The sequence below is a fragment of the Eublepharis macularius genome, chromosome 4 (assembly GCF_028583425.1).
Source record: "Eublepharis macularius isolate TG4126 chromosome 4, MPM_Emac_v1.0, whole genome shotgun sequence".
Classification (NCBI taxonomy): domain Eukaryota; kingdom Metazoa; phylum Chordata; class Lepidosauria; order Squamata; family Eublepharidae; genus Eublepharis; species Eublepharis macularius.
The window spans coordinates 38,058,044-38,082,494 of NC_072793.1; the positions used below are offsets into that span (position 1 = coordinate 38,058,044).

The 24,451-nt window shown below is 41.7% G+C and overlaps 2 protein-coding genes across 3 annotated transcripts; one reads left to right on the forward strand and one right to left on the reverse strand.

Moving 5' to 3' along the window:
• Nucleotides 1–5,810: 5,810 nt before the first annotated feature.
• On the reverse strand, nt 5,811–14,232 carry LOC129328303 (protein SCO1 homolog, mitochondrial). Of its 2 annotated transcripts, none has more exons than XM_054977275.1 (6): nt 14,069–14,232; nt 13,195–13,285; nt 12,156–12,353; nt 8,695–8,787; nt 8,431–8,546; nt 5,811–6,540 (listed from the first exon to the last, which is right to left on the reverse strand). In XM_054977275.1, exons 1-6 carry the CDS (start codon nt 14,216–14,218, stop codon nt 6,406–6,408), a joined length of 783 nt encoding a protein of 260 aa, XP_054833250.1. In that variant the 5' UTR covers nt 14,219–14,232; the 3' UTR covers nt 5,811–6,405. The 2 variants fall into 2 exon arrangements, with proteins under 2 accessions (XP_054833250.1, XP_054833251.1); XM_054977276.1 differs by having other exon boundaries at nt 13,195–13,288; nt 14,069–14,178.
• Nucleotides 14,233–14,503: 271 nt separating this feature from the next.
• Nucleotides 14,504–22,190, forward strand: ADPRM (ADP-ribose/CDP-alcohol diphosphatase, manganese dependent). Its single transcript, XM_054978391.1, has 4 exons — nt 14,504–14,575; nt 16,309–16,964; nt 20,022–20,138; nt 21,207–22,190. Exons 2-4 carry the CDS (start codon nt 16,334–16,336, stop codon nt 21,545–21,547), a joined length of 1,089 nt encoding a protein of 362 aa, XP_054834366.1. The 5' UTR covers nt 14,504–14,575; nt 16,309–16,333; the 3' UTR covers nt 21,548–22,190.
• Nucleotides 22,191–24,451: the final 2,261 nt, after the last annotated feature.

Consider the following 24,451-nt stretch of genomic DNA (forward strand, 5'->3'; position numbering starts at 1 on the left):
TTTCATGGAACGTGACAAACCATGAAACTCAGGGTTCATTTTTTCCCCATTTCGTGCCTATCTCTAGGTGAGACAATACACCTACTTCACAAAACCTTTAAAATGCAGGATCTACATCCTGATTCTTCTGGGGAGAGGGAGAACGGTTACACTTACAATATGCACACATTGATGTTTCTTTGTGATGTTACTTGAGGTGTTTTTTGATATCTATCATTACAGTTTGATGTGCAAAAAGACAGAATGGCAACTCTTTTTTTCTGGGAGGACTCAGGTAGAGTAATTACACTACATCAGCAGTGGAGACAGTGTGTGGTGAATTTCAATCTTACAAACAAAGCAGAGTTCCCAGTGCACACTTAGGAATAGTGGCATGAAAACCTTTTTATTCCTTGTATAAAAACAAGACACCTAACTATCTAAGATGGCCAGATTAATTTTAGTGTTCATAGCTTGTTCCTGGGAGAATCTGAGAGCAAATAAAAGGGCAGCGATGACACCTATTTGCTGCTCCTTTAGTTATAATAAGGCATCCAGACTTGATCTGAAAATAGAGGGTTTTTTGTTGCATTTCACTTATGGCTTCGAAATACAACAATACTATACAGAAATACAAATAGTAGCTGAATGCATGTAAATATGGTTAGGACTGCTAACTAAATAATAAATTAACTTGCTGAAATGGAAGTAAATCCAGTGTTCACAAGGACTAAAACCTTTCTTACAAGTCAATTCATTTATACCAGGGAAAACCCAGTTTATGCAGAAGCTGACCTCGACTGTCTGCAACCTGTTTACAAATCAATCTTTTAGTTCTTTTACTTAAGGCTAAATTTCCTTTCTTAGCTGCTACCCATCATTCCAATCTCCCATCCCGATTTCTTTAACTCATTTGGTGCTGGATAGCAACTAAGCTCTCCTTAATTCACTTTCTTTTGCTGGGAAATAAAATTCAGCATTCCCATAAAAACCCCTGAGTGGAGAGAGAGAGATCTGCTGCTCTTCAAGGGACATCAGGCTGGCTAATACATGTGGCATTCCAAGTCAGCACGTTACTCCCTCTCTAGACAGCCACATTTAAGCTTAAGGGCTTGGATCCAATGGACAATTTCTGCTGTTCATACACCAGATCTGCTTTCCCAACATGGAGCTGATCAGGAAGTGTCCTGAACTGTGAATACACCTGCTGTCCCAAACCACTGTCCCCCCACAAAGACTGCAGATTCAAATCTGCCCTTTACAGTTTATATACAAGTTCTACCCAGAACTAGGGGGCCTGCCATAACAGCATACAGTGGGCAATCTTGGAACATAGCAGAAACATACAGCGAGCAATCTTGAAACAGAGCAGAAAACAGCCCTCTACAAGGCTGCGCACCACCTCCATCAATGTCTATCAATGTCATTTTATTTGAGGGGTGTTTTCTTTTGGCAATATTGACAAAGAGGAGCAACTAACAGACACGCACGCACAACAGCAACTGCATGTGTCCAATTGAGTCAGGCTCTGTCTGATTTGCTAGGAAAGAAAAAACAGAGAATTGGAGAGAGGGCTGAGTGGAGGCAGAAGCTGCTGTGAGATCCTTCCTCCTGGAGGAGCTTGTGAGGACTTGATTGGCAGGGAGACAATGCCATTACCCAGGCAGCACCGGGGGGGGGGGAAGATGCACTTATGCACATTGCACACATTCTCCCTTCCCTCCTATGGAGTTAATTAGGTGGTATAACATAAGGGCTCTCTCCCCTTGGGATCTGATTGGTAGATGGTGCTGATAAAGAAAACAAGATGTTGCCACTGCGTGGTAAGAACCAAAACATTATAACTTGTTTTCCTGGATTTGGTTCTTGAAGCCACTTTAACTAAATAGCAATTTCCGGGTGTATTTCTGGCTTGTTGTTTCATTTAAGGTGTCTAAACCAACAATGTGCTTGCATTTATTGATATTACGCATCTCTGAATGCACTTGCAGAAAGCTATAACCAAGACTCTACCAATTAAACATTTCCGTGAATATTTCTGGCTCGTTGTTTCATTTTGCACACTTGTAACTTGTGAAAGCTCAGAAATGTTGTTGGACTTTTTTCCTAAAGCAACCAGCCTCATGTGAACTGTATTTCTAAAGCAGCCTCCCCCTTACACTGCACAAAACAAGCTCTAAATCAACGATGTGCTTGCACTTATTGTTATTATGCATCTCTGAATATCCTTGTATTGGGTCTATTAGGAGCTAATAGAATCTTCAAATGTTTACCAATATAAACAAGGATTCTAATCATGACAACTTACTTTAGAAAGCTCTAGCTACGAGTCTACCAATTAAACCCTCTGTATTGTAACCTGATCTCAGTTAAATACCAATACAATACCAGGTTTAAGTGAAACCTCTATTTGCATAAACTTTCCATGAGTTCTTATTGGAAAGGTGCCTCAGGTATAGAGGAATAGAAAGAAGTGTTACATGCAAACATTTTTAGAAAATAGCAAGAACTGCTTGTTGTTGTTGAATAAGGGAATTACTTATGAGAATGCAGCTTAATACTAGCAGGGTATTATCATTCTTTGGAAGTAACATCTGTCTTCTCTGATATGAAAATCGTTACCAAGGAATTCAGCCTGGTGGGTGTACTAAGGAAATATCTAGGCTGTCCACTTCTCCACTGGATTAGTTTTAGCCCTGGCATATTGGTTTGTGGCAGAAATAAAAGCTAACAATCTTAAGGAAATATCTTTGGGTACTTTTAACAGTGCAACATATTCACTGATATCAACAAAGCGGGGTGGCTTTGAGTGTCCTCTTCTGACTGATAAGGGTATGATGCAGGGAGACAAAGCAGCAAAAGGAGCTGTCTCCTTCCCACTGACTTTGACTCCCTAGTTATTTGTAGCACTTTATGGAAAGTGGAAGGAGTGCCAGAAGGAATCTGTTTCCCCCCTCGGAATGCAGCAGTTGTTCCTTAGTGTAAGAAGATCCTCAATGGCCCAAGCCAAGAAAGTGCTGACAAAAGTGAAACTCTAAAGGGCAGAGAGCAGGAATGAGGTGGTTGGTTTAAGAACAGGCTCCTCTTCTTCTCTCACCCGATAAAGAAGCTATTCTTTAGAGAGTCACGCTGTTGATAATGCCTTTCTTTGCTCTTTGGTAAGTAGAGACATTCATCCCCTCCTGCCATAGAATAGATGAGAAAGGTACGAATGTGCATCTTTTTACACAGTTCCCCTGCTCATAGGTAAGAGGAAAAACCAAATCTGGACTTTGCATCGTAGTATTCATGTCAAGGACAGGTGCTGTGCCAGTGAGGTCATGGCTGGGTTTGCCAGAACTAACATTCTGCCTTCCTATCTGACAATTCTGGTTTCTTTAGCTGCTGGAACAGGGAATATTTCACATACTACCATCAGCAGCCGTAATAGCACCTAATCGTCTTAACAGTGCTCTGGAAAGCTGAGTTTCATCCACCAGGGCATATGGCTCATATTCTGAAGCAGACAACCAAAGGAAGGGTGACTCTTACATTTGTTCCTGAATGCCATGGCTGCTGCCAAGCTCAAAGAATCCAAAAGTTGGTTTGAAAAGATCCGTGTGTTGGTCTTGCACACAAACAGGAATCTCTGATATCTTGCCAAGTCACTGACTTCACTGTTCCATTTGCAAGTTTGGACATACTGAAAAGGGCCCCTTGGGCATAATATGTTCCCTTGGATCACTACCTTGAACAACGGGATAAACTACCATTTTAAAGGACGTGCATAAAAACATTAAACATATGTGCCTGTGTACCTTTCCGATCATGCTTCAGTACAGCCCTGTTCCACCTCTAAGACAGGAATTTAAAGCTGTTTGTTCTCTATTTAACTGCCACAAAGCCATCTACCCTACATGGTTAGTGCTTGTTCTCCTCTCTGTTCAGCTTGTTGATCTATGTATCATATTCTATAGGACCAGAAGAACTCATTAAGAGCAGCTGAAGGTGTATTTGTTTTTGAACAGCTATTCAATTCCCCATGGAAGCTTGCTGGGAGACCTTGGGCGTGCGCACACACACACGGCCTATCCCCACTTCACAGGCCTGTTGTTAGGGGTAAAAGTGGAGGAAAATGAAAGCTGCTTTGGGTCCCCCACTGGAAGAAAGGGAGGGTATAAACGAAGCAAAAATTTAAAAACCTATCCTCCACACATACCTGTGACAGATAATGCCTATTGCAATGAAGTATTTGTTCCAGAAATGGACATAGTCTGAACACAAACTTTCTGTCATCAAAGAAAGAGGTTTTTCTCCTCCTCAACAAGCCATGTCAGTATTTAATACCTACACAGTCCAAGGAGGCTTTTTTCAACGTTTTCAGATTTTTTTCATGTACTTGGCAATCTCCCTCCCCCTATCTTCCTATTGTACTACCAAGAGTTTCAAAATATCTGGCCTTTCTGGATGAAACAGCATTGGTAGAAAATATAGATCAAATTCATCCCACAAGATCAGTAACAGGATGCAGTGGAACTCCAATAACGGAGTTCCAAGTGTTTATCAGAATAAGAATATCAAATGTCACTAATGTTTTAGGCCACCCTTCAGGACAACACCTACTCAGAGCAGTTTACAATTTGAGTGTTATTATCCTCATGACAATCACCCTGTGAGGTGGGTGGATAAAAATCTGTTTGGAGTTTTGAAGATCTGGAGCCAATCTTAGACAGCCTGGTGAAGTCAGGTAGTCTCCATTACCAAGGAGAATACAGTCAGGCATCCAAACCCTGTTATCAGTCTAGAAAAGTAAGGAATGCAGAGCGATTCCAAGTTGAGATTCTTCAGTAAACTTAGTATTTTTGGTTAAAATATTTTAAATACTATAAAAACTCTGAAGATGTGACCTTAGAGCTCTTCCTCGACGAGACGTTTTAAAATGGACCAACAACCACACACACACACACGCACGCACGCACGCACGCTCTCTCTCTCTCTCTCCCCTCCCCCCCCCTCTCCCTCTCTCCCTCTCTCTCCTGGAAAAAAAAGATAAAACCCAAGTTAAATTCAAGTTAATACATTTTAGTAGCTTGAATCCTCCAGAGGTATCAAATGGTCTCCCCTCTCTGACACACACACGTAATGTAAAGAAGGGGAAAGAGCTGCCTCTGCATAGAAGCCTTAACAGCTGAGAATGAAGGTTTGGTGCAAATTGACCCACGGAAATTCTTACTGGACACTTAGATTAAAGGAGACTTCGTCTTTTTTACCAGCAGGCATCTCAGAAGCAGAGAAGATATTTCAGCTCCATGGGAATCTTCTTATATTACGATGTCTCTTTCTTATGAAACCCTGCTACATTCCAAAGGAACAACCCCTTTTCAGACACAGGCTGTTCAAACCAGAGAAATGAATGCAGGCCAAACACTTGGGGAACAGGGGGCAGGGTAGCAGATGGAGAGCCGCCTGCCACTAACTTACCCAGAGAAGTTCCTCCAATTACTCAAATGCTGCGAAGATTTTTGTCAACATGACCATTTGTTCACGATGAACATGATAGTGTACATTCTGCATTCTATAGCAAACATTTCTATCTCTTTGGATCCCATCTAGAAACTGACTTCTCTGTGTGTTTTTGTGGCAAACTGTTGTGATACTGTGCATCTCTCCATCATTAGTAGATTAAGCTTCCCTGTTATTTTTAGAATAGACCCCACCCATTCGCTCTGCAAACACTGATTTTATCTCGGTCAAGGGAATATTGGCCAACTCAGAAGGCATTGGAGATGCACAAGTCATGCTTTTAATTGCTAAATTCACGCTACCAATGTGAGATTTCAACGGAAAAGAGGTTCTCAGTTTCTCTCGCTTTATTTCATCATCTGCAATTTGTAACATGTTACATACATAATTTATACATATGATTCAATGGCCCTTTACCATGCTACTAAACCCTGCTTTGTTTTACAAACCACTTTGAAAAAAGCCAAGATAGTTCCTATGACTGTAAAGAAGTGCTCCTTTGGAAGTCATGCTGAAGCCACAATCCTGTTTAGCCAATGATACTCAAATGCCAGAAAAGGCTGGTCCTGTGAAAAGTGCTGTTGTGGTCTCTTACTCTTCAGGTGTCTATTCAGGAGGGCAAGAACATAGACTACAAGGTTGGGGAAGATTTCAAGGCTTCAGTAATCAAGATCTAGAAATGTTCACCTTTTCAGAGGAAATGCTTCTGTACTGCCCCTCTCAATCTTTAACAAATGCAAATGTAAGGCACATTCAAAGAAAAGCATTCTTCCAAGTAGGCCCCTTATTTAGCCCAGGTTAAAGGGTAAATTTGCAGGCATAATATCAGTGGGGAGTTCAAGCCCATGAGGTAAGTGCCAAGACAAACTGCTTGCACAACTCTGCTTCCACTTGCCTGCCTCGTAGCCAGAAACGTCCTGTCCCTTAACTCGGCGGTTTATACTGTCTCATGTGCCCAGCAATCGAAGCTGCAATCTCAGTATTCTTTTTGTTTTGGCCATAATAATCAACGAAGCCCCCATCTGGCCCAACAAGATACATTATAATGGTGTGATCCACCTGTAAAAGAATACACAAGACAAACTGAGAAGACTGACAGGCAGGTTCTACCTCAGCGGCAAGTCAGCCCCTCAGACCACTGTCAGAATGCCACTCCGGCTCCTGATTGCTTCAAGCTCTGGATACACAGTCGTGGAATGTCTCAGACATGAGATGGTTCTTTATGAGAAAAATACAAGGAGATAAACCTGGGCAAAAAGCATACCCCCATCAGGGACCATGAAAGCAGTCAAACCCTGGAGAAGGAAGAAACCCCACAAGGCTGCTCTTTGCAAAACTTTCTGTTGAGGAGATACAAGCTGCTCAGGGAAATCAACATTTTTTAAGACATCCCGACTTAAATGGTTAACTAGAAATTCTGAGATATGCAGGAAGTCCATCCTGAATCATAGCACATATACAAGTCGCATAAGAAGGCCTTCTTATACTGGGCATTAGCCCTGTCACTATGCTAGGAAACACGTGGGGAAATACTATCCCTGACATTTGAGCTCACCGGCTACTTCTTGGAGATTTTCCTTCTGGAAGCAAGAATATGCAAGACCTCTTATTGAGATCCTCAGATGCACAGAGAGAGCTCTTCCTCTTAACTTGATGTGAGTCTTAAAAGGCAATTTATAAAGCCATCTATTAGCACTGCTCAAAGAAGGAATAGTCTGGGAAAGGGACTACCTTTTTAATCACTGTTGCTAAGTCAGCATTACATGAATGTCTAGTTCATGTCAGTTCTTCATTACCATGGTGTCAATTAGGTGAACTGACTCTATTTTGTAAAGGCTGTGAGAACAAAACTCGTACTTTTAGATGATTTCATTTTAAAACAGGAAAGAGCCACATCACCAGAAAATGGAACAACAGATTGTACAATCAGGGAAAACTATGTGTCATCTGGCTCCCCCTCCTGGCTAGAGTGTTAATAATTGCCAATTTTAATACAAAAGACACTCTACATACAGCTCATACTGATCAGTTTGGCAAGGAAAGATGGATGCATAAGGACAGCTTATAAGAGCTTATATACCTGGACTTCTCAGATCACAACATTATGGTTCTTCCAAAGTAAGTTAATGTGCAAAGCTCATTTTTTACCTTGAGCAGCAACACCAACCTCAAGGCTGCCTGAGCCTATCCAAACAGTTTAGTTTATTCAGTTTTTTTCAATTGTAGTCTACCTTTCTTGCTAAGACACAAAGTGGATTAGACATTTTTAAAAAATGCATACAAGCGATGCAATGGAATTGACTGCAAAATCAGAGTGCAACAGTGTCAGCTTTTCTGGGCCCAAATAAACAGACACCTTCACAAGTGCTGTCCAGCACACTCACCATGAGAGTGTTCTAAATTCAAGTATTCCACCAGCTACAGAAACTCTGCAGTCTTACCTGGCAAGTTCTCTTGCCATGAACAAACTAGACCCATTCTTTGTAAGCCACCCTGAGCAGCCTCTCTGAAGAGGCAACATAAAAATGTTCTAAACAAGCCAACAATTCTTCCCCAGTGGCTTCCCAGCTATCTATTAGCTTTGCTGCCCTTCATCTTCACCCACTCTCCTCAATACCTTATTCAGAGCTATCACTTTGCCTAACTGCTCTTTGGCGGTTATGGTAATTTCCCAAACCCCAGAACCGCTCTTCAGTTTGCACCACTAAGCAGTGCTTTTCTCCTCCACACCTTCCTGCACGTCCTCTGTTCATGCCTTCAGCAGAATCTCAAGCTGAGAAAGTCAGCCTGCCCCCACTCCTGGAAATCCATGCCTTTCCTTCTTATCCTGCCTCATCTACCCTGAACATTGCAAAATTGACACGTTTTATGCAGAGCTGACTTATCTTCACACCTACAGCCCTCCAGGATTATCCAGCTATGGTATAACTGAAAATTACATGCACTTACTATGTAGTCATTATCTTCATCTTTTGGTCCAGGGCTGTAATAGACACGGTATGTTCGAGCTACCTGATCAATCTGCTCTTTGGAACCTGTCAATCCAACCAGCTTGGGTGAAAACTCTTCAATAAAAAAAACAATGGAACGTGCATTAGAAGAACCATGTGATGACCATTCATTGCTGCAATTTTTAGTATAGTCATACAGTTACAACATAACCAAGTTACAAGGTTAAGATATTCAGTACCAGATAAGGTGATAAAGCAGTACCTTTAACATATCTGGCAATGGCTTCTTTAGTGTCTCTCTCCGGATCAATGCTGATAAAGAGAGGGGTGACGTTTGGCAGTGACTGGATTCCATCTATCACAAAAAACATAGTTAATATCTCTGCTGATCAAACTCAATACCTCTTCTCGCCACTACCCAAGACCACAGAGATGTTAGAAGGAACCAACTTGATCATGGCCTAGCTGCCGGTTTGTGTTCTTGCAGAATACCATCAGAGGAAAAAAATGTGACAAAATACAAAGGGGTTTTCTAAGCATTTTGACTTGTCTGAATTAACAGAGAGTGGGTTAGTTCTTTCTCTGACAAAGAACTGAAAGTGCAAGCTCTGCTCAGAAGTCTTGCAAAACCTGTTTAATTACAATTAACTACAACCAGTGATGATCCAGACATGAATCTCCATGAGAAAGGCGAACTACAAATGAATTAAATACAAAAATAAAAAGGTCATTTCACTAACTATGGATAGTTAGGGGGGGTGTCAAACCAGGACAGGAACCCATGGTTTGAAGTTGGTTTATTAATCACAGTTGCTCTTAAGTGTGTTTCATATGACATATGAATGGAAACGACCAGGTGCTGTCCACACTGTAATGCAAAGTGGAATACCAGCCAGGTCTTCCTGGGAGAGGTGGGGGGGGAAAGGATTTGTTGATGCAAACCATGATTTCAATTATCATCTGTGAGCCAAATGCTGGTTTTTACAAACTGACCACAGCTAAAATAAAGCACGCTTCACATTATGTCTGAACTGAGCCCATATTTATTGATTCAGCTGTCACAACAACCTATAAAAAGAAAACTGAAAGGGAAAGGGAGCCAACAAGCTTGGAGAAATATATCCCTTTAGTAGATGGTATTAAATGCTAATAGATGCTAATGCTAAATGTGTGGAAATGGGCAGCTGAGGTTTTCCAAGGCACAGAGGTATACAACTTCTCCTAGATGTTGGTGATCCTACTAAAGGGAGAAGGCATTTTTTTTCCTCCAGGCAGTTGGCAACCCTAGGTTTGTGAAAGCCTAAACCTGAACCAGGCCAGTGTTGGTCCTATTCATCTTACGCTTGTTTTATTATAGCTATAGAGAACAACACGTACTCTGCACCAGAACTAGAAAAACTTCTACAGATTAAACTTGATAAGCCCAGACCTAATGGGCCGCACCAACAGCATCACAGCCTTCTTTTGTAGATACAGAAGGAACAGAAGAGAATTTGTAACCAAGTTATTGATCCTTAATAAATCTGTATTTCTATAGAAAAGATGAACTAAAATTTGTTAGAAAAAAGATTTACGCTAAAGAAGAGTCCTAAATTTAATCAAGGTAAAGGTAAAAAAAGGTAAAGGTGCAAGCACCGAGTCATTACTGACCCATGAGGGGACGCTGCATGATGATGATTTCTTGGCAGACTTTTTGGTATGGAGTGGTTTGCTAAAGTCATCTACACTTTACCTCCAGGAAACTGGGTACTCATTTTACCAACCTCAGAAGGATGGAAGGTTGAGTCAACCTTGAGCCGAGTACCTGAACCTGGTTTCCGCCAGGATTGAACTTAGGTTATGAGCAGAGCTCGGGCTGCTGTACTGCAGCTTACCACTCTGTGCCACAAACCTATGTTTCAGAATGGTTATAGACACATGCTGGGTCTGAAAAGATTGAATGCCACTGTACATAGAACGAATATACAGGCCATTGTAGGGCCCACTGAATTTCTACGACTCTCAAAACACAATATTGTGCATTATGGCAGATGACTACAACAACCCGCCCCGCCCCCCATCCCCTCGCACACACAAGTTTGGAAAACTCTTTCAAAACAGCAAGCAAGTCTATTTCTTTGTGTCTGCTGCTTTAGAAAAGCTGTCTCATATTTTTAAGAGATACTTGCCACAGAGGATACACCCCTCAGGTGCTCTGATTTTTACAGGCTTCCAGTTTCCAGGCACAGCTGAAAGTGCTTGTACTGACTTTTAAAGTCCTCAACTGTCCCAGCTAGGACTAAAGTACATAAAGGATTAACTTCTTCCCTATGAATGTGCCCTTCTCTGGGTGCCCCCACCCCTATCTGAAATGAGGTGACGGCAAAGAGAACTAGGGCTCTTTCTGCAATTGCACCCCACATATGGCATCTTAAGGGGTGTTCACCAAGCGTCAATTTTTAAGGAACAGGCAAATTCTATAATATAATAGGACTAAGAGAATGGCAGATTTGCATGAATTTAAATCTTATTTTAATGGATAGAAAAAGTCTGAAAAAAGTGTAAAGGAAAGCAAATCAACATGCTGCTCGTTCAACTCCCACTACTTCCATGAGCTGTGTGTGTGGCCCTGGGTAAGCCACTCCTCTCAGACCCAGCTCCCCAGCTGTAGTGTGATGATAATAATACTGACTTTGTTCACTGCTCTGAGTGGGCACTAATCTGTCCAGAAGGGCAGTATATAAGCTGTTACTGTTGTTATTATTACAATGAGAACTAGGAGAAGATGACAGGCAGGCAGGAAGTAGTGACAAGGAAGGACAAATGGAAAGGAGAAATTGTTCAAGCACATGTTCTCTTTTAACCAAGTGGGACAAAGCTAGCCTGTAATTCTAATTTTATAGGTTAAAAAAACCTACAACCAGAAATTTCTGGATGCACTGGAGCCACATGGCTAAATAGGAATGTGTTTTAAAGGTCTAGCAAAAAGAAGGCATTACCACAAGGGGGCAGCAGCAACCTGTTACTATGGGGAAATTCGAGCAAGGCCTCTCAAACCTGAACACAAATGTACACATACACTAGCCCTATAATGACAACACAACAAATGTCTTTTGTCAGGAATGGACACAGATCGTTTGATATGCTCATGTTTTATTACCCTTCTTCCCCCCATTCCATAGAATATGTGACTGAAGCCTTCAGTTTGCCATGGCATCTAAACACAGGGACCGGGACAAACAGGAAGTTTCCCCTGCTCATAAACAAAGAATCTAAAGTGGACTGCTTCAGCAACCCAGTTTGAGGGGAAGAAACAAACTCCAAACTACCCAGCATCTGCGTTTGGGTTCCGCAGCAGTTTGGTTCAAGGCTAATGAAACCAGAACAATTTTAACCATGCTCCATGTAAGGGAAGGGCTAAGATCGAGGGAGCTCAGCAAACAAGCATTTCTCTCTCACTCTCTCACTCACACACACACACACACACACACACACACTCACAGGTCTGTCATTACATCCAAATGTAACCAGTGACCAAACTTTGTATAAATTGTAGTCTACCCACTTTCGTATGATATTTGCTTATTTACTGAAGATTTAATTGTATTCCTTGCAAGGAGAAAAAACACTTGATGATTAAGAGACCTTACGAAAATACTTACGTAGCAAATCAAATGATAACAAGATTCTGTTTCATGAGGAGCTACTATAGGGAGAATACAGATTTCACTTCAGCTTACTTACCAATTTCATCAATTGCTAGAATCATTTTTTCCAGCTCTTCTGGGCAGATGTCAGGGCAGTGCGTAAAACCAAAGTATATTAACACCCATTGGCCCAAATAGTCACGATCAGTCTTAGGCTGTCCTTCGTGATCAATAAGCGAGAAAGGGCCACCTAACAATGGCTTTCCAAGAGCTCGTTTCCTCTCCTTCTCCAGCACTGAAAACAGACAATGGTTATAAGCCTGCAGCTTCACTGTAAATGGTCACCTAAGAGCACATCAAAATTAGCTACCACCACATATATTTGATTTTCTTTTCTACAAAGTAGAAAAGAAAAAGTAGAAAAGAGCAAGAGTCCAGTAGCACCTATAAGACTAACAAAATTTGTGGTAAGGTATGAGCTTTTGTGAGCCACAGCTCACAATTTTTGTTAGTCTTATAGGTGCTACTGGACTCTTGTTCTTTTCTACTGCTAGAGACAAACACGACTACCAACCTTGATCTATCTTTTCTACAAAGATGTATGTTGTACATGGGGAAGGGGACTGTACATTACATTATTCTGGACAGTACCATGTAAAAGTTGATAATAGAAATGGCAAGCAACGCTTAGAACGCCAGAAGCAAAATATTAAAAGTAATGCTACTTTTTCTTCATTACTGTTAAGTATTTAAAGCATTGAGAGGTTATTTTAAGCATTGAGAGATATTTAAGTTAATTAAGATATGATCAATAGGTTGCAAGGTCCAAAATGGTTAGGAGTCTTAAATTCATGGTTTCAAATAAGAACATCTAAATATACGCACATGCTCACATCATAAGAGTTTACTGATTGGGTTCATCCAATCTTGTACAAAACTAAAATAAAGGACCAATATATAAAATCGAAGAAAAGAATGAGGTTGCACTGCATTGTGCTAACAAGCTCTTAGGATTAACATAGAGAACTACTGTAGTGACAACCACTGCACAAATTCTCCCACATTTATGAAAGAACACAGGATGGTCACATCTATACAACAAAGAGACAAGCTAAAAATGATTGTGGCATACATACTTTCTTCTTTCTCTTTCTTGAAAAATTTCATTATTGCTAACAGTCCTCCACCAACAGCACAGGTAATCGCCAGAGATTTCCAAGTCACAGGCTACTGGGAAAAGAAACAGCAAGGACTTGGATAAATACTGTTTACTCACAAAACTGCTGTCCTATCAATTGCTTTTACAGACTCGCTAATACCTAACTCTCAAGTTATACCTTTTTGTTGTAAGTAAATGCCCTGTTCTCTTTTGACTTTTATCCCTCCTGCCATTTGGGGCCCAAGAGGGAGATAACCAAGTACACTTTAATAGGGTCCGCTCGGCCTGTGTCTCGGCTACTCTTATCATGATGGGGTCCATGTTTGCCATTTCCAAAACAAAATAGCATTTATAACTTTTACTATGGCTCAAAATGCTATATGCATCATGCTTTGGAAAGACAGCCATTACAATGGGAAGGGCCCATGGAAATAATGAATAAGCCCTACCACAACAAGGATCCCATAACTGGCTACCAAAACAAACAAATCTTTACATTTCTATCAGGCCAATGAAAAGCAAGAGGGGATTCAGGGAACAGGAGTTCTCCTAGCACCAGCATAGATTATGAATGACACAAGGCCAACTTTAACGGTGCAGATTTTATTCTTATTTATTTACGTCATTAACAGTCCGCTTTCTCACTGAGACTCAGGGCGGATCACACAGTGTTAGATGGTACCATCAATTTCAATGGCATTTCAATAAACAGGAAAACAGGGTATCAATGCAAAGTTGCAAAGATCTCGCCCAGGCATCGGTTTTTCTACCCCGACCACGTAAGCGATCCGTTCTGCGCAGCCAGAACACCCACTGCCCGTCCCCTCTTCCGTCGCCCAGCACTTGCTCACCCCAGGTTTGCTGGGGCCATCCCGCGGCTTATCACCCGGAAGCTCCGTGGCAAAGAAGCGGGCAGGACGACAGGAACAGGCACAACATGGCGGGCCCCGAAACAACCTCCCCGCCAGCAGCCGCGCGAAAGGCCTGAACGAGGCGCCCATCCTGCCCCACCACTAGCCTCTGGCTTTCTATGAAAGTCGCCGCTTTACTTCCGCCTCCTACACGTCACTTCCTTTTAAAAACTCCTCACTTCCGGTCCAAACCCGGCATTTCCCGCGCAAAGTATTTTGGGCATTTGCCACAGAGAAATCGAGGGGCAGAGCGTCATCGCATTCTTGCGGTCATAGAGAGCCGTTGCAGGAAGTTCGGGGCCTGTGAGCGTGTCGCGCCCTTTTTCTGTCTTTCGGACTATCTGCGAGGAAGCGGCGGGAGGAAGTGAGGGAAGAAATAGACCCGGAAAGGAAGCGGGCGGAGTGGTGAGAGAGGGTTTTCGCATGGCGCTGCCTCCTTGAAGCCGGGTGAGTCTTCGTTCCCATAGTAACGGTATAGTCTCGTCGAGAGACGGCGCGCAAGCAAGCCCGGCGCTTGGCAGCCGAATATTTCGGCTACGCAAACATGCGAAGCAAGACTCAGTTCTATATTTGAATTCGTATAAAATGAGGGCTATCGACTTCCAGGTGGCGGCTGGGAAGCCCCCCGGAATTAGAACCGATCTCCAGGCCACAGAGATCAGTTCCCCTGGAGACAATGTCTGCTTTGGAGGATGGAGTCTATGGTGTTATACTCCATAGATATAACACCCTCCACAGGCGCCACCCCCAAATCTCCAGAAATTTTCCAACCTGGAGCTGCCAACCCAATTAAATTATTCCAAACATTCACGACCCCTCACATTGGGAACACCTCTCCCTCCCGCCCCCTTCAAACGAAGGCAGTGTGGCGGGGAGGTATCATAAGAGAGGCAGCGCATAGGGCAATGATCTGGGAGACCCGTGTTTTAAGACCCTTTGAGAAGAAAGGCAAGGTACAAACACAGAAGAACATAATAAATAGTTAAAACCATGTAGAGGAGGGCTATGGGGGGAGTTTCTATACTTGCTTCTCTATGACTTTTTAATCCCACCCTTCCTCGAAACAGGTGGAAATGGCATCGTGGTTCACCCCTGTTCCATTTTATCCTCATCACCATGTGGCAGATTAGAAGGATAGAGTGACTGACTAGATTCTTATTGGAAATTTGGGACTGGGTCTCCCCAGCTTTAGAAATGTACTAAAACCACTGCACCACAACAGCTGGTGATATTTATTATTATTTTATTATTATTTTATTTATGACATTTATAGTCCACCTTTTTTACTGAGACTCCAGGTGGATTACACAGTGTGAGATTAGTACAGTCAATATCAAGAATATTTCCATAAACAATGCTATAGGGTAAATAGATACAAGTTCATAAGGACATAGCATTAGCAGGAATCCGGTACAACATAGTGGTGAAGTCTATGGTTCCTAACTCATTAACGGAGCATCTGAGACTCCCTCCCTACAGTACAGCCCTCCTATCTGAGTAAGAAGCCTTTTTGAATCATTCAGTTTTGCATCGTTTGCAGAAAGCCAGGAGAGTGGGGCTCGCCTGACCTCCTCAGGCAGGCCATTCTATTTTCAGTTACTGCTTTACTCCTTCAGGAGTTCTGTAATGTATGAAAAGACCAGGATGTCTGGAATTGGCAATCACCTCTTGAAAATATAGGGCATGTTGCAAGAATGCAAGCCAAACCAAACTTTGGAAAATAATATCTGTTCCAAGGAGAGTTGCTGGCTGGGCAGTTCCAAGTTTTTCTGTTTTCTCTTCCAGCCATAAAACCCTAGACCAAAAAAGGCTTCAGTGGTCAAGATGAATACCCACCTAGGTCATGAATGCTTGTTTACCTTATTTGTTCACCAATGAAGCTTAGCCTGTCACGTCATCATTAGGGCTACTCTGAAGTAAATCTGTAGCAAATCGCACCAATGTAGCCTGTTCCTACATATGTTTGTCCAGAAGTGAGTCAATGAACTAACCACAGTAAGCATGCCTAAGACTGAAACTGTAACCTGTGTTATTTCAAATGCTGTATTTTATTATACTAGCTTGATGGCAGTGTGATTTGCCTAAAAGATGGCCCAACAATAGTTATGTCTGATACAACTGTACACATTTTGTTTTGCACGTTTTACAATTTGAAGCATTATTTGTTTTCCTTGTGCTAGATTTTGACAAGATCTTTGGGCAATTATGGATGAAGATCTTAGCTGCAGAGAAGGAGTAAAAACAGAAACTTCTGAGGTGTTATTCTCCTTTGGAGTCATAGCAGATATTCAGTATGCTGATCTAGAGGATGGCTACAATTTCTTGGAAACCCAAAAGAGATACTACAGGCATAGCCTACACCATCTCCAGAGTGCAATTGAAGATTGGAATGGGGAGGAAGTTCAGCCTCAGTTTGTGTTACAGCTTGGGGACATCATTGATGGCTTCAACGCCCAGCATAAGATGTCAGAGAAAGCACTGGCGAGAGTCATGGAAGAATTTAAGAAGCTCAAGGCCCCAGTCCATCATATATGGGGCAACCATGAATTGTATAACTTCAGCAGAAACTATCTAAGACAATCTGTGCTGAACAGCAAGTACTTACAAGATCAAACTTGGCTTTGCAATTCTGCTAGGGAGCAGCACTCCACAGAAGAAGCTTCTGCAGAATTTTATCATGCTTATCATTTTTGCCCGAAGACTAAATTTCGATTCATTCTTCTTGATACTTATGATTTAAGTCTTCTGGGAAGGGACTCCTCTACCAAAAAATATCAGGATTCTTTACACCTCCTGCGAAAAAATAATCCAAACGAGAATTTGAATAGTCCAGTAGGTATGGTATTGAGCGTGGCTAATATGGTTTACCAGAATCACACTGTAGGGATAGAGAACATTTCATGCTAGTCAGAGGGATTCACCATTTGTGCAACTGAATATACATGCATGTATATATCAAAATGTCTTGGAAGGGAACACATATGCAGGTTTTTCCTTTTTGTGTGGCAATTTTAATGGCAAAGATAAATTTGAAGAAATCAGGGCTACATGTTATTGCATTAGTATAGCCCTGAGGGAAAGGGATGCCTCACTCAGCCTTTACAATTATCTAAAACTTATGTGTACTGAAGACATATTTTGTAAGGTACTTATCTGTGTATGAAAGTTTGTATATAACTGCACACAGGAAAGCAAGTTAGCGATAGTAACTTTTATTCTGATTTGCATTAATGGGCAATGAAGTGATGACAACTCTTCCAAATACAGTTGTGGTCATATGACATTGGGATTCGGGGAAAGACCATGGTTTTCTGAGAGGGAGCTATAGCTTCCCTGTAATATTTCAGACTGTTTCATATGCTACAGGAAAGACAGGCTGCAGTTTGCCAACTGATTATCTTGCAAGAAAACACCATTAATGTGTGGAGGGAAGTTGCATGTCTAAAAGCACTTACCTATAACTTATGATTGATAACCGTTCCAAAATGCATATTTTCCACCACGTGTTTACCTTCCACATATTATAGTAGTGGCCGTGGAATTGAACACTGGACAAACAGGAACTGCTGGAATTCTTACAGGAAAACAAATTCTAGAATTATGGGAGTCCGTATCATAGGCTTGGATCCTGTGCCTATCCATGGGTCCTCTGGGTCTTCCATTGTCAGGGTTAGGCACTTTACGGCTCACCGGAGGATAATGGTATAGTGAAAGCATAAGTGCCTAGGGTTACAGGAAGTGGCTCTGACAGACGAAAGCATCTGCAGCACCCAGAGAGAAATGTACCAAAAACACACCCAGAGATAAGGTGTTGGATCCAAGCAATAATCAGTGAAGATTCAGATTTTCAAAGACTGGGTACAGCTTAATAGCCCGTTAGAGACTCTGTGAACATGTACAAAAATTCTCTTTGGGATATATGGATGCCTCAAGCCCAATTCCAGATTCCAGCTGTCACAAAAAAATCTAAACTTGTGGCAGCAGAAGTGAGCGTTTCACAATATGCAAAACTTAACCCAAGTTGTTAGAAAACCAATATAAAAAAATACATTGGGTTTTTTTAAAAACCCAAAATGGTTAAAGGAGTGCCTGTAGCTTTAACCAGATGCCCTCAATAGCTGTTGCTAGGCAACAAAGTAACAATTAAGTCTGTATTCCAGGCTTGGTTTCTGTCAAGAAAAGGCGGGAGGGGCGGGGAAGGCAGGTCCCTTTCCAGGGCTGTTTTGGCCATTGAAGGATATCAGGCCCAGAGACAACTATTGCATGACTTGATGCCACATTATTTGCATGACTTATCCTGTCCTGGCTGCTTGCTACTGCTCAGGAACATCCCCCCCCCTAAAGCCAGTGTAGAGTCGTGGTTAGAGTTTCACAATAGAATGTGGGAGACCCAGGTTCAAATCACCACTCTGCTATGGAAACTCAATGGGTGACTAATCCAGTCACACTCTCAGTCTAACCTAACTCTGAGGGTTGTGAGGATAATATGAAGGCAAGAAGCACGATGTAAGGTGATTGGCTCCCCACTGTGGAGAAAGGCAGTATGTATATGAAGTAAATTAGTAAATATAGATGAATGGTGGGGAGAGAAAAGGTAAGTTGTTTAATGAGTTTGAAGAAGAGAAAGGGAAAGGCAAGCATATGGGAGCTGCCAGGAGTAGAGAAGGAGAAAATAGTGTGGGGAAGAGAATATAGAGAAAAGTGAAGTACCCCACACAAGTCATTGCACGTTTCTCACCATGCAGCTGAGCCATAGGGGAGAGGCTATCTGGAGTGGAAGAGGGAAAAGTGGAAACGGGGACAGACTAAGGTGAATGGAAATGAGAAAAGGGGAAGAGGCTGTGGAGAGGCAAGGAAGTGAAAGAAGGAATGACGGGGAAGGAGAAAATGAGATGCCTCCCGCAAATCCTTGCGGGTCCCCACTTGTTTATCACTAATGTGGGTGGTATTTTTCTATTGTAGCAAGGTAAATGTTCTCAAATGAAGGCCCACTGTTTGTGCCAAACTACTGGCAATGATGGCACCTCTTCATTGGTTCTCTTTTGCAAAAACAATATGTGGTAATTTTTTACCTTCATATAAACTATAGTTGGGCAAAATCAATAGATTTTGGGGGAGGGGGGTTATGTCCTATGTGCTTTCCTGTTTACAGAAAGAAAACTGTTAAGTGGTAAGTGGCTTTACTTTGTGGATTATGGCTTGGATCCAGAGCAGCATTTGTGCGTGCAAGGACTTTCACCTGCAAAGCACAATTTTCTTACCTCTCCCCTCCCATTGCAGCCTCCAATATGAAGTAGGACTGCAGTGGGGGGTTAGGGAGAGTATGAAGTTGAGCTCTGCAGGCAGAAGTCCTTGTGCGCATGGAACTGTTGCCCTGGATCCAAGTCATTATTTACTCACATACAATTTACAGTGGCCAGAGGAGTTGTAGAACCACTCCTCTATGCATTTTGCCCAAAGACATGCAGTTGGGGTAGAATTTTCTCCCAGATGGTTTCCAAAGGGTTTTAAATGACTGAAGGGCTTTGGCTTGAATCCCATTTGCTGTTCCATTGATGTAACAATAGTTCTACTGGTCTGGTAGAAATGCATTGCTGTTGGTGGAGGAGGAGATTTCTGCAGATCCCCCCCCCACACACAGCAGATTCCCACCCCCCCCCCCCGCCCCAGTTCCTGAGGGTCCACTTTCTAAACATACTTTGCGAGGGAACCCTGGTTTCTGTCTTGGTCAGTGCTAAAAAAAAAAAAAAAGCACTCTGGTGCTCTTTCTGTTGAAAGCTAGGGACGTCCTTATATATAAATTATTTTAAATGGAGCTGCAAGATGCACGTTTGAAACAAAACCATAAGCATCTTATTTGGCAAGGTTCTTGATTGATTTTCTTTCCTTACAGGCCTTGCTGAACATCAGTTTGTACAGTTCAATGGAGGGTTTAGTCAAGACCAGTTGGATTGGGTTGATGAAGTTCTGACATACGCCGACATAAATCAAGAGAGAGTTGTGATAGTGGGTAGGTTTTTATTGTTGCTTTTTTACTTCTGAATACATGATGTTAAGGATGGAATGAAATACTCCAACATGCCGAATAACATCCTACTTTTGCGGTTATAGGAAATCCTATAATGTTGTGTTTCAGATCTGATTCACATAACCTGGCACTGGCCTTGTAATGAGTTCAGTTTATACTACAGTAAAACTGATGATGCCATTATGTAGGCCAGACCAATTTTCAGGATAGTTTAATATGTGAAGAAACAGAATATGACATACAAATGAAAAATTGATCTTGCTGAGCGACCAAGAAGTTGAGTACTTAACCTCATGACCAGTTGCAGCATACATTGAAGTTACTGCATGGCCAGGTCCAATTTTTTTTTTACCTTATAAATAACCATTTGTCAATACAATTGAAACATTCTTTTTGGAGAGAAATAATGTGCTTTAAAAAGGCAGGGCACGCAGGTACTTGCATGTTTGTGGAGACCCCAAACATGAGTGGTGAAACAGAGGTCTCGGAGCAAGATGCCTTGGGGTGGGGGTGGGGGTCATTAGAATTAGAGAGTTCATAACCAGGAAAAGTTCTGTTCCTCTCCCTCACCTAGCTGAAAGATGCCTGCATGGTTAGAGGCAGAATAAAATGTAGATTTTCTGTGATATAGTGTGTTTTCTGTTGCTTCCCATATAATTATTTGAAATCCTCAACAGCCCTGTAAAATATCCTAATAGTATTACCCCCACGTTACAGATTGAAGGCTGGAACTGAGAGATAGAGGCTTTCCTAAGGTCACCCCGTGAGTTCATAGTTGAGGTGATATTTGAATTGGGACCCTTCAGCTCATATTGCATACTCTTAACCGCTGTGCTATACCAACTTTGCAAGGCTAAACCGGCTTCAAATGCTTATGTAATTCTAAACGTGCAAAGAATACTGTATCTTAGGGTACAGCACTCAGTTTACATAGAAGCTTTCTGCAGAAACGGCTAAATTCTGCAAAACTAGTTAGCTGCAAAATTCACGGAGGTGTGAAAGGGTTGTGAAATTTCATCTGTTTTAAGTGCCTTTCTTCTTCTGTTGCAGGGCACATACCTATCCACCCAGATGCTTCAAACTGTGTCTGCCTTGCTTGGAATTATAAAGACGCCCTTGCTGTCATCCATTCACATCACTCTGTGGTCTGTTTTCTTGCAGGCCACCTTCATGACAATGGTTACTGTTTAGACTCTAATGGAGTCCATCATATTACTTTTGATGGAATTATTGAAACTCCTCCAGAAAGTCATGCTTTTGGAACTATATCTGTCTATGATGACAGGATGGTATTAAAAGGAAGAGGCAGAGTCCCCAATCTCGTGATGCCTTACAGAAAACATCACAATACAATGTACTGTAATAATACAGTTAACAGCACTGTGCTATAGTTATTTGAAGCTCGTTCTGATATTCCCATAGAAAATGTGTTAGGCAGAGCTGGTGACTATAGGGCCAACATACAAACTAAATATCAGCACTGCTCAGTGAAATAATGGGTAGCAAATAATTAATTTCATTTACACTGGCAAACTTGAAATAAAAATGCTGCAGAGCTTTGGCTTACAAATTTAACATGTTAAAATGGGAATATTTATCGTGGTATGGTCAGTGTATTTTAGTGTTGTACCTAAAACTTGATCCATGTTTTTACTGATTGTACTCCCAAAGCATTACACTTTACTTGAAGCTTATAGCCAAGGAATTAGCTGGTCAGTGCAATCAGCATGCAGTTTCCAAAGAACTTGTTGCTTCCTTAAGTAAACTGAGTCTTCATGCAACCATGACAGTAGAAGACTCGGCTGGGAATATGACCAAGTCATGCAACCGTTAAAAGACCTGCAGTTGAGACAGAGTCTGTGCTATAGACCTAGCAATGCTGTGTGTCCTTGGCTCCCTGTCTCCAGCTTTGTCTGATTCTTTTCTGCCAGTTGTGCATAGCCTCTCCTGCTCTCATGTCCCATGTGAGGTTTGGCACCAGTTGTATTTTCTCCTTGGCTGCTTGCCTATTCACCTGCTATCTCTCTACCACCCATGTTTTCCTCAAGTCCCTGTTTTTCAGCATGCCGTCTTTGCCCCACTTCCTTCAGCCAACTTGTTTTTGTTAAATTTCCTAAAACTCCCTATAAGCTCCAAGAGGTTTCTCCAGAGCTTGTCTCAGTCCCCCATCTATTTGCCAAGTATTCTGACAGCCTGGTTCCATAGCAGTTTGGAATGTTAGTTTCAGTATGTGCCAGTATCACTGCTACAAGCACAATACAAAACAGTTACTGTGTGCGTGCCTAGTAGAAGTTATGTCCTTTCAAGATAACTACATTATCTTGAAAGAAAGTCCCCACTTAGATCAGTGGAGTTTCCAAGTAAATGTACCAACAGCCACAATAGTTGTTTACAAAAGACATTGGGTATGCCTACTAACATTCTTCTTTTTGTGTATTATCTATTTCATTTTTAATCCCACTCTTCCTCAAGCTATACCTGCCTCGCCCCATCTCCATGTTCTCCTCACGAGAACCCTGCAATGTAAGTTAGGTTGAGGAAGACTGACTAGTCCAAGGCTGGCCAGTACAGTTCATGTTAGACAAGGTAAATTATTCTTAGAGCATAGTAACATAACAAAGTGTACAGTATATGAAATGAACTATGGAGTAGGGCGTTCTTGCCAGTTACACATAGCCTATGGAACTCTTTGCCCCAGGAGGTCTGGTTAGCTCCCTCACTGCTCTCCTTTAGATAGCATGTCAATTCTTTATTGTTTCAGAGTGCCTTTGGTTTGAGTATCAAATTGAATGTTCTTGTCTGTGCTGCTGGTCAGCTTTTCTGAAAGGCTGGGGGGGCGAGGGAAGGGTTCTCGATAATGCTTTTATGATATGTTTGTGATAGATTATTGTGATAGTATTGATTAGCCAGCCAGAAGGTCCTACATGGAGGGAAAGATTGGATATAAATATTTTAATATATATTAAGGATTTAAGATACATTTTGCCATAGACTTTTTTTTGTAAAGAATAATTGACCTGACAGCTAAGGCAAACTTCTATTATGAAAATTTCGTTAACTCTAAAACCTGATTGAAAATGCCTACTACCTACGATAGATTTCAGGATCCAGCACAGCTGATAGTTGTAGCCTCTCCAGGGTTAGGAATGGGATCTTTGAGGTAGGTAGTGGGGATGGGCTGTGGCTCAGTGGTACCGCATTCGCTTTGCATGCAGAAAGTCCCAGGTTCAGTCCTCAATATTTCCAGTAAAAAAAGGACCAGGCACTAAGGTGTTGTGAAAGATCTCTGCCCGAGACCCTGGAGAGCCACTGCCAGTCTGAGTAGACAATACTGACCTTGAAAGTACCAATGGTCTGATTCTGTATAAGGCAGCTTTGCTAAAGATCTACCCTTTGTGTAAAGAATAGTATAGGCTACCTCTTTGGGAAAGGCAACTGTTTGTTCATTCTTCATGAAAAAACAACAACATTGTGGTGTCTAAAAGTAACTTCCAAACGGGAATAACAAGATTTTTAAAAATGTTCCCGAAAATGAGCATTATGTTAGTAGATATTTAAACATTTGCTGAAAGCGTAAGGTATCTCGGATGGTCCTGAAGTCTCTCTATATGGAGTATAGGTATATTGCTTGGAACAAAAGTACAACAGCAGGAAGCCATGATGCTATTATATCTCATGTTATAGACTGACACCCACCATTTCAAGAGACTACATGGTTTTCTTTTTTTTTAAAGCTAGACTCTCTGATTCAAAATGGAACCCGATGATGTCAATGTGTATGTTGCTCAGAGGAAATACCCATTGAGCTGCATCCTGTAGAAAAGCTTGTTGAAGGAGTGCCACAGATCAATCCTTGCCTCCCATTCCCCCACATCAGCCTGCTGTTTGTCCTGAAAATCATCTCTGAGGAACAGGGAACCCAAAATGCAGCACAGTTATGGAAGGCTGCCGTGAGGAGGGTAATTCAATGAAATGGCCTCCTCCTCCCTCCTCTACTGGTCCATGGTATCCAGCAAGATAGCTAATCAAAATCCCTCTTTGCACTTTAAGACTTATGAATAAGTTTGTTTTCCTGATCTCATACCTGATAATTTTGTTGAAATGTTTTATCATTGAATGTTTGTACTTAATAAAAGCACTTCTAAAATTTCCTTTTGGTCCTCATTTCTGGGGATTCTGAAATTGCAGAGTTGAAATTGCAGAGTTTTTGGGTCACATTATACTAAAAGCACTGAGATTTCTCTAGACCACAGGAAATTTTCTCTAGCCAATTATATAATTAAACATAAACTTTT

Bases quoted from the DNA above. Each gene is read 5' to 3' on its own strand.
- LOC129328303 (XM_054977275.1), bottom strand. From the start codon at position 14,218: ATGGGCGCCTCGTTCAGGCCTTTCGCGCGGCTGCTGGCGGGGAGGTTG. The intron at 8,547-8,694 runs GTACTGCTTTAT...TTTTTATTGAAG, and splicing joins CATTGCCAGATATGTTAAAG to AGTTTTCACCCAAGCTGGTT. The intron at 6,541-8,430 runs GTAAGTGCATGT...ATTCTTTTACAG, and splicing joins ATGAAGATAATGACTACATA to GTGGATCACACCATTATAAT.
- ADPRM (XM_054978391.1), top strand. From the start codon at position 16,334: ATGGATGAAGATCTTAGCTGCAGAGAAGGAGTAAAAACAGAAACTTCT. The intron at 16,965-20,021 runs GTATGGTATTGA...CTTTCCTTACAG, and splicing joins GAATTTGAATAGTCCAGTAG to GCCTTGCTGAACATCAGTTT. The intron at 20,139-21,206 runs GTAGGTTTTTAT...CTTCTGTTGCAG, and splicing joins AGAGAGAGTTGTGATAGTGG to GGCACATACCTATCCACCCA.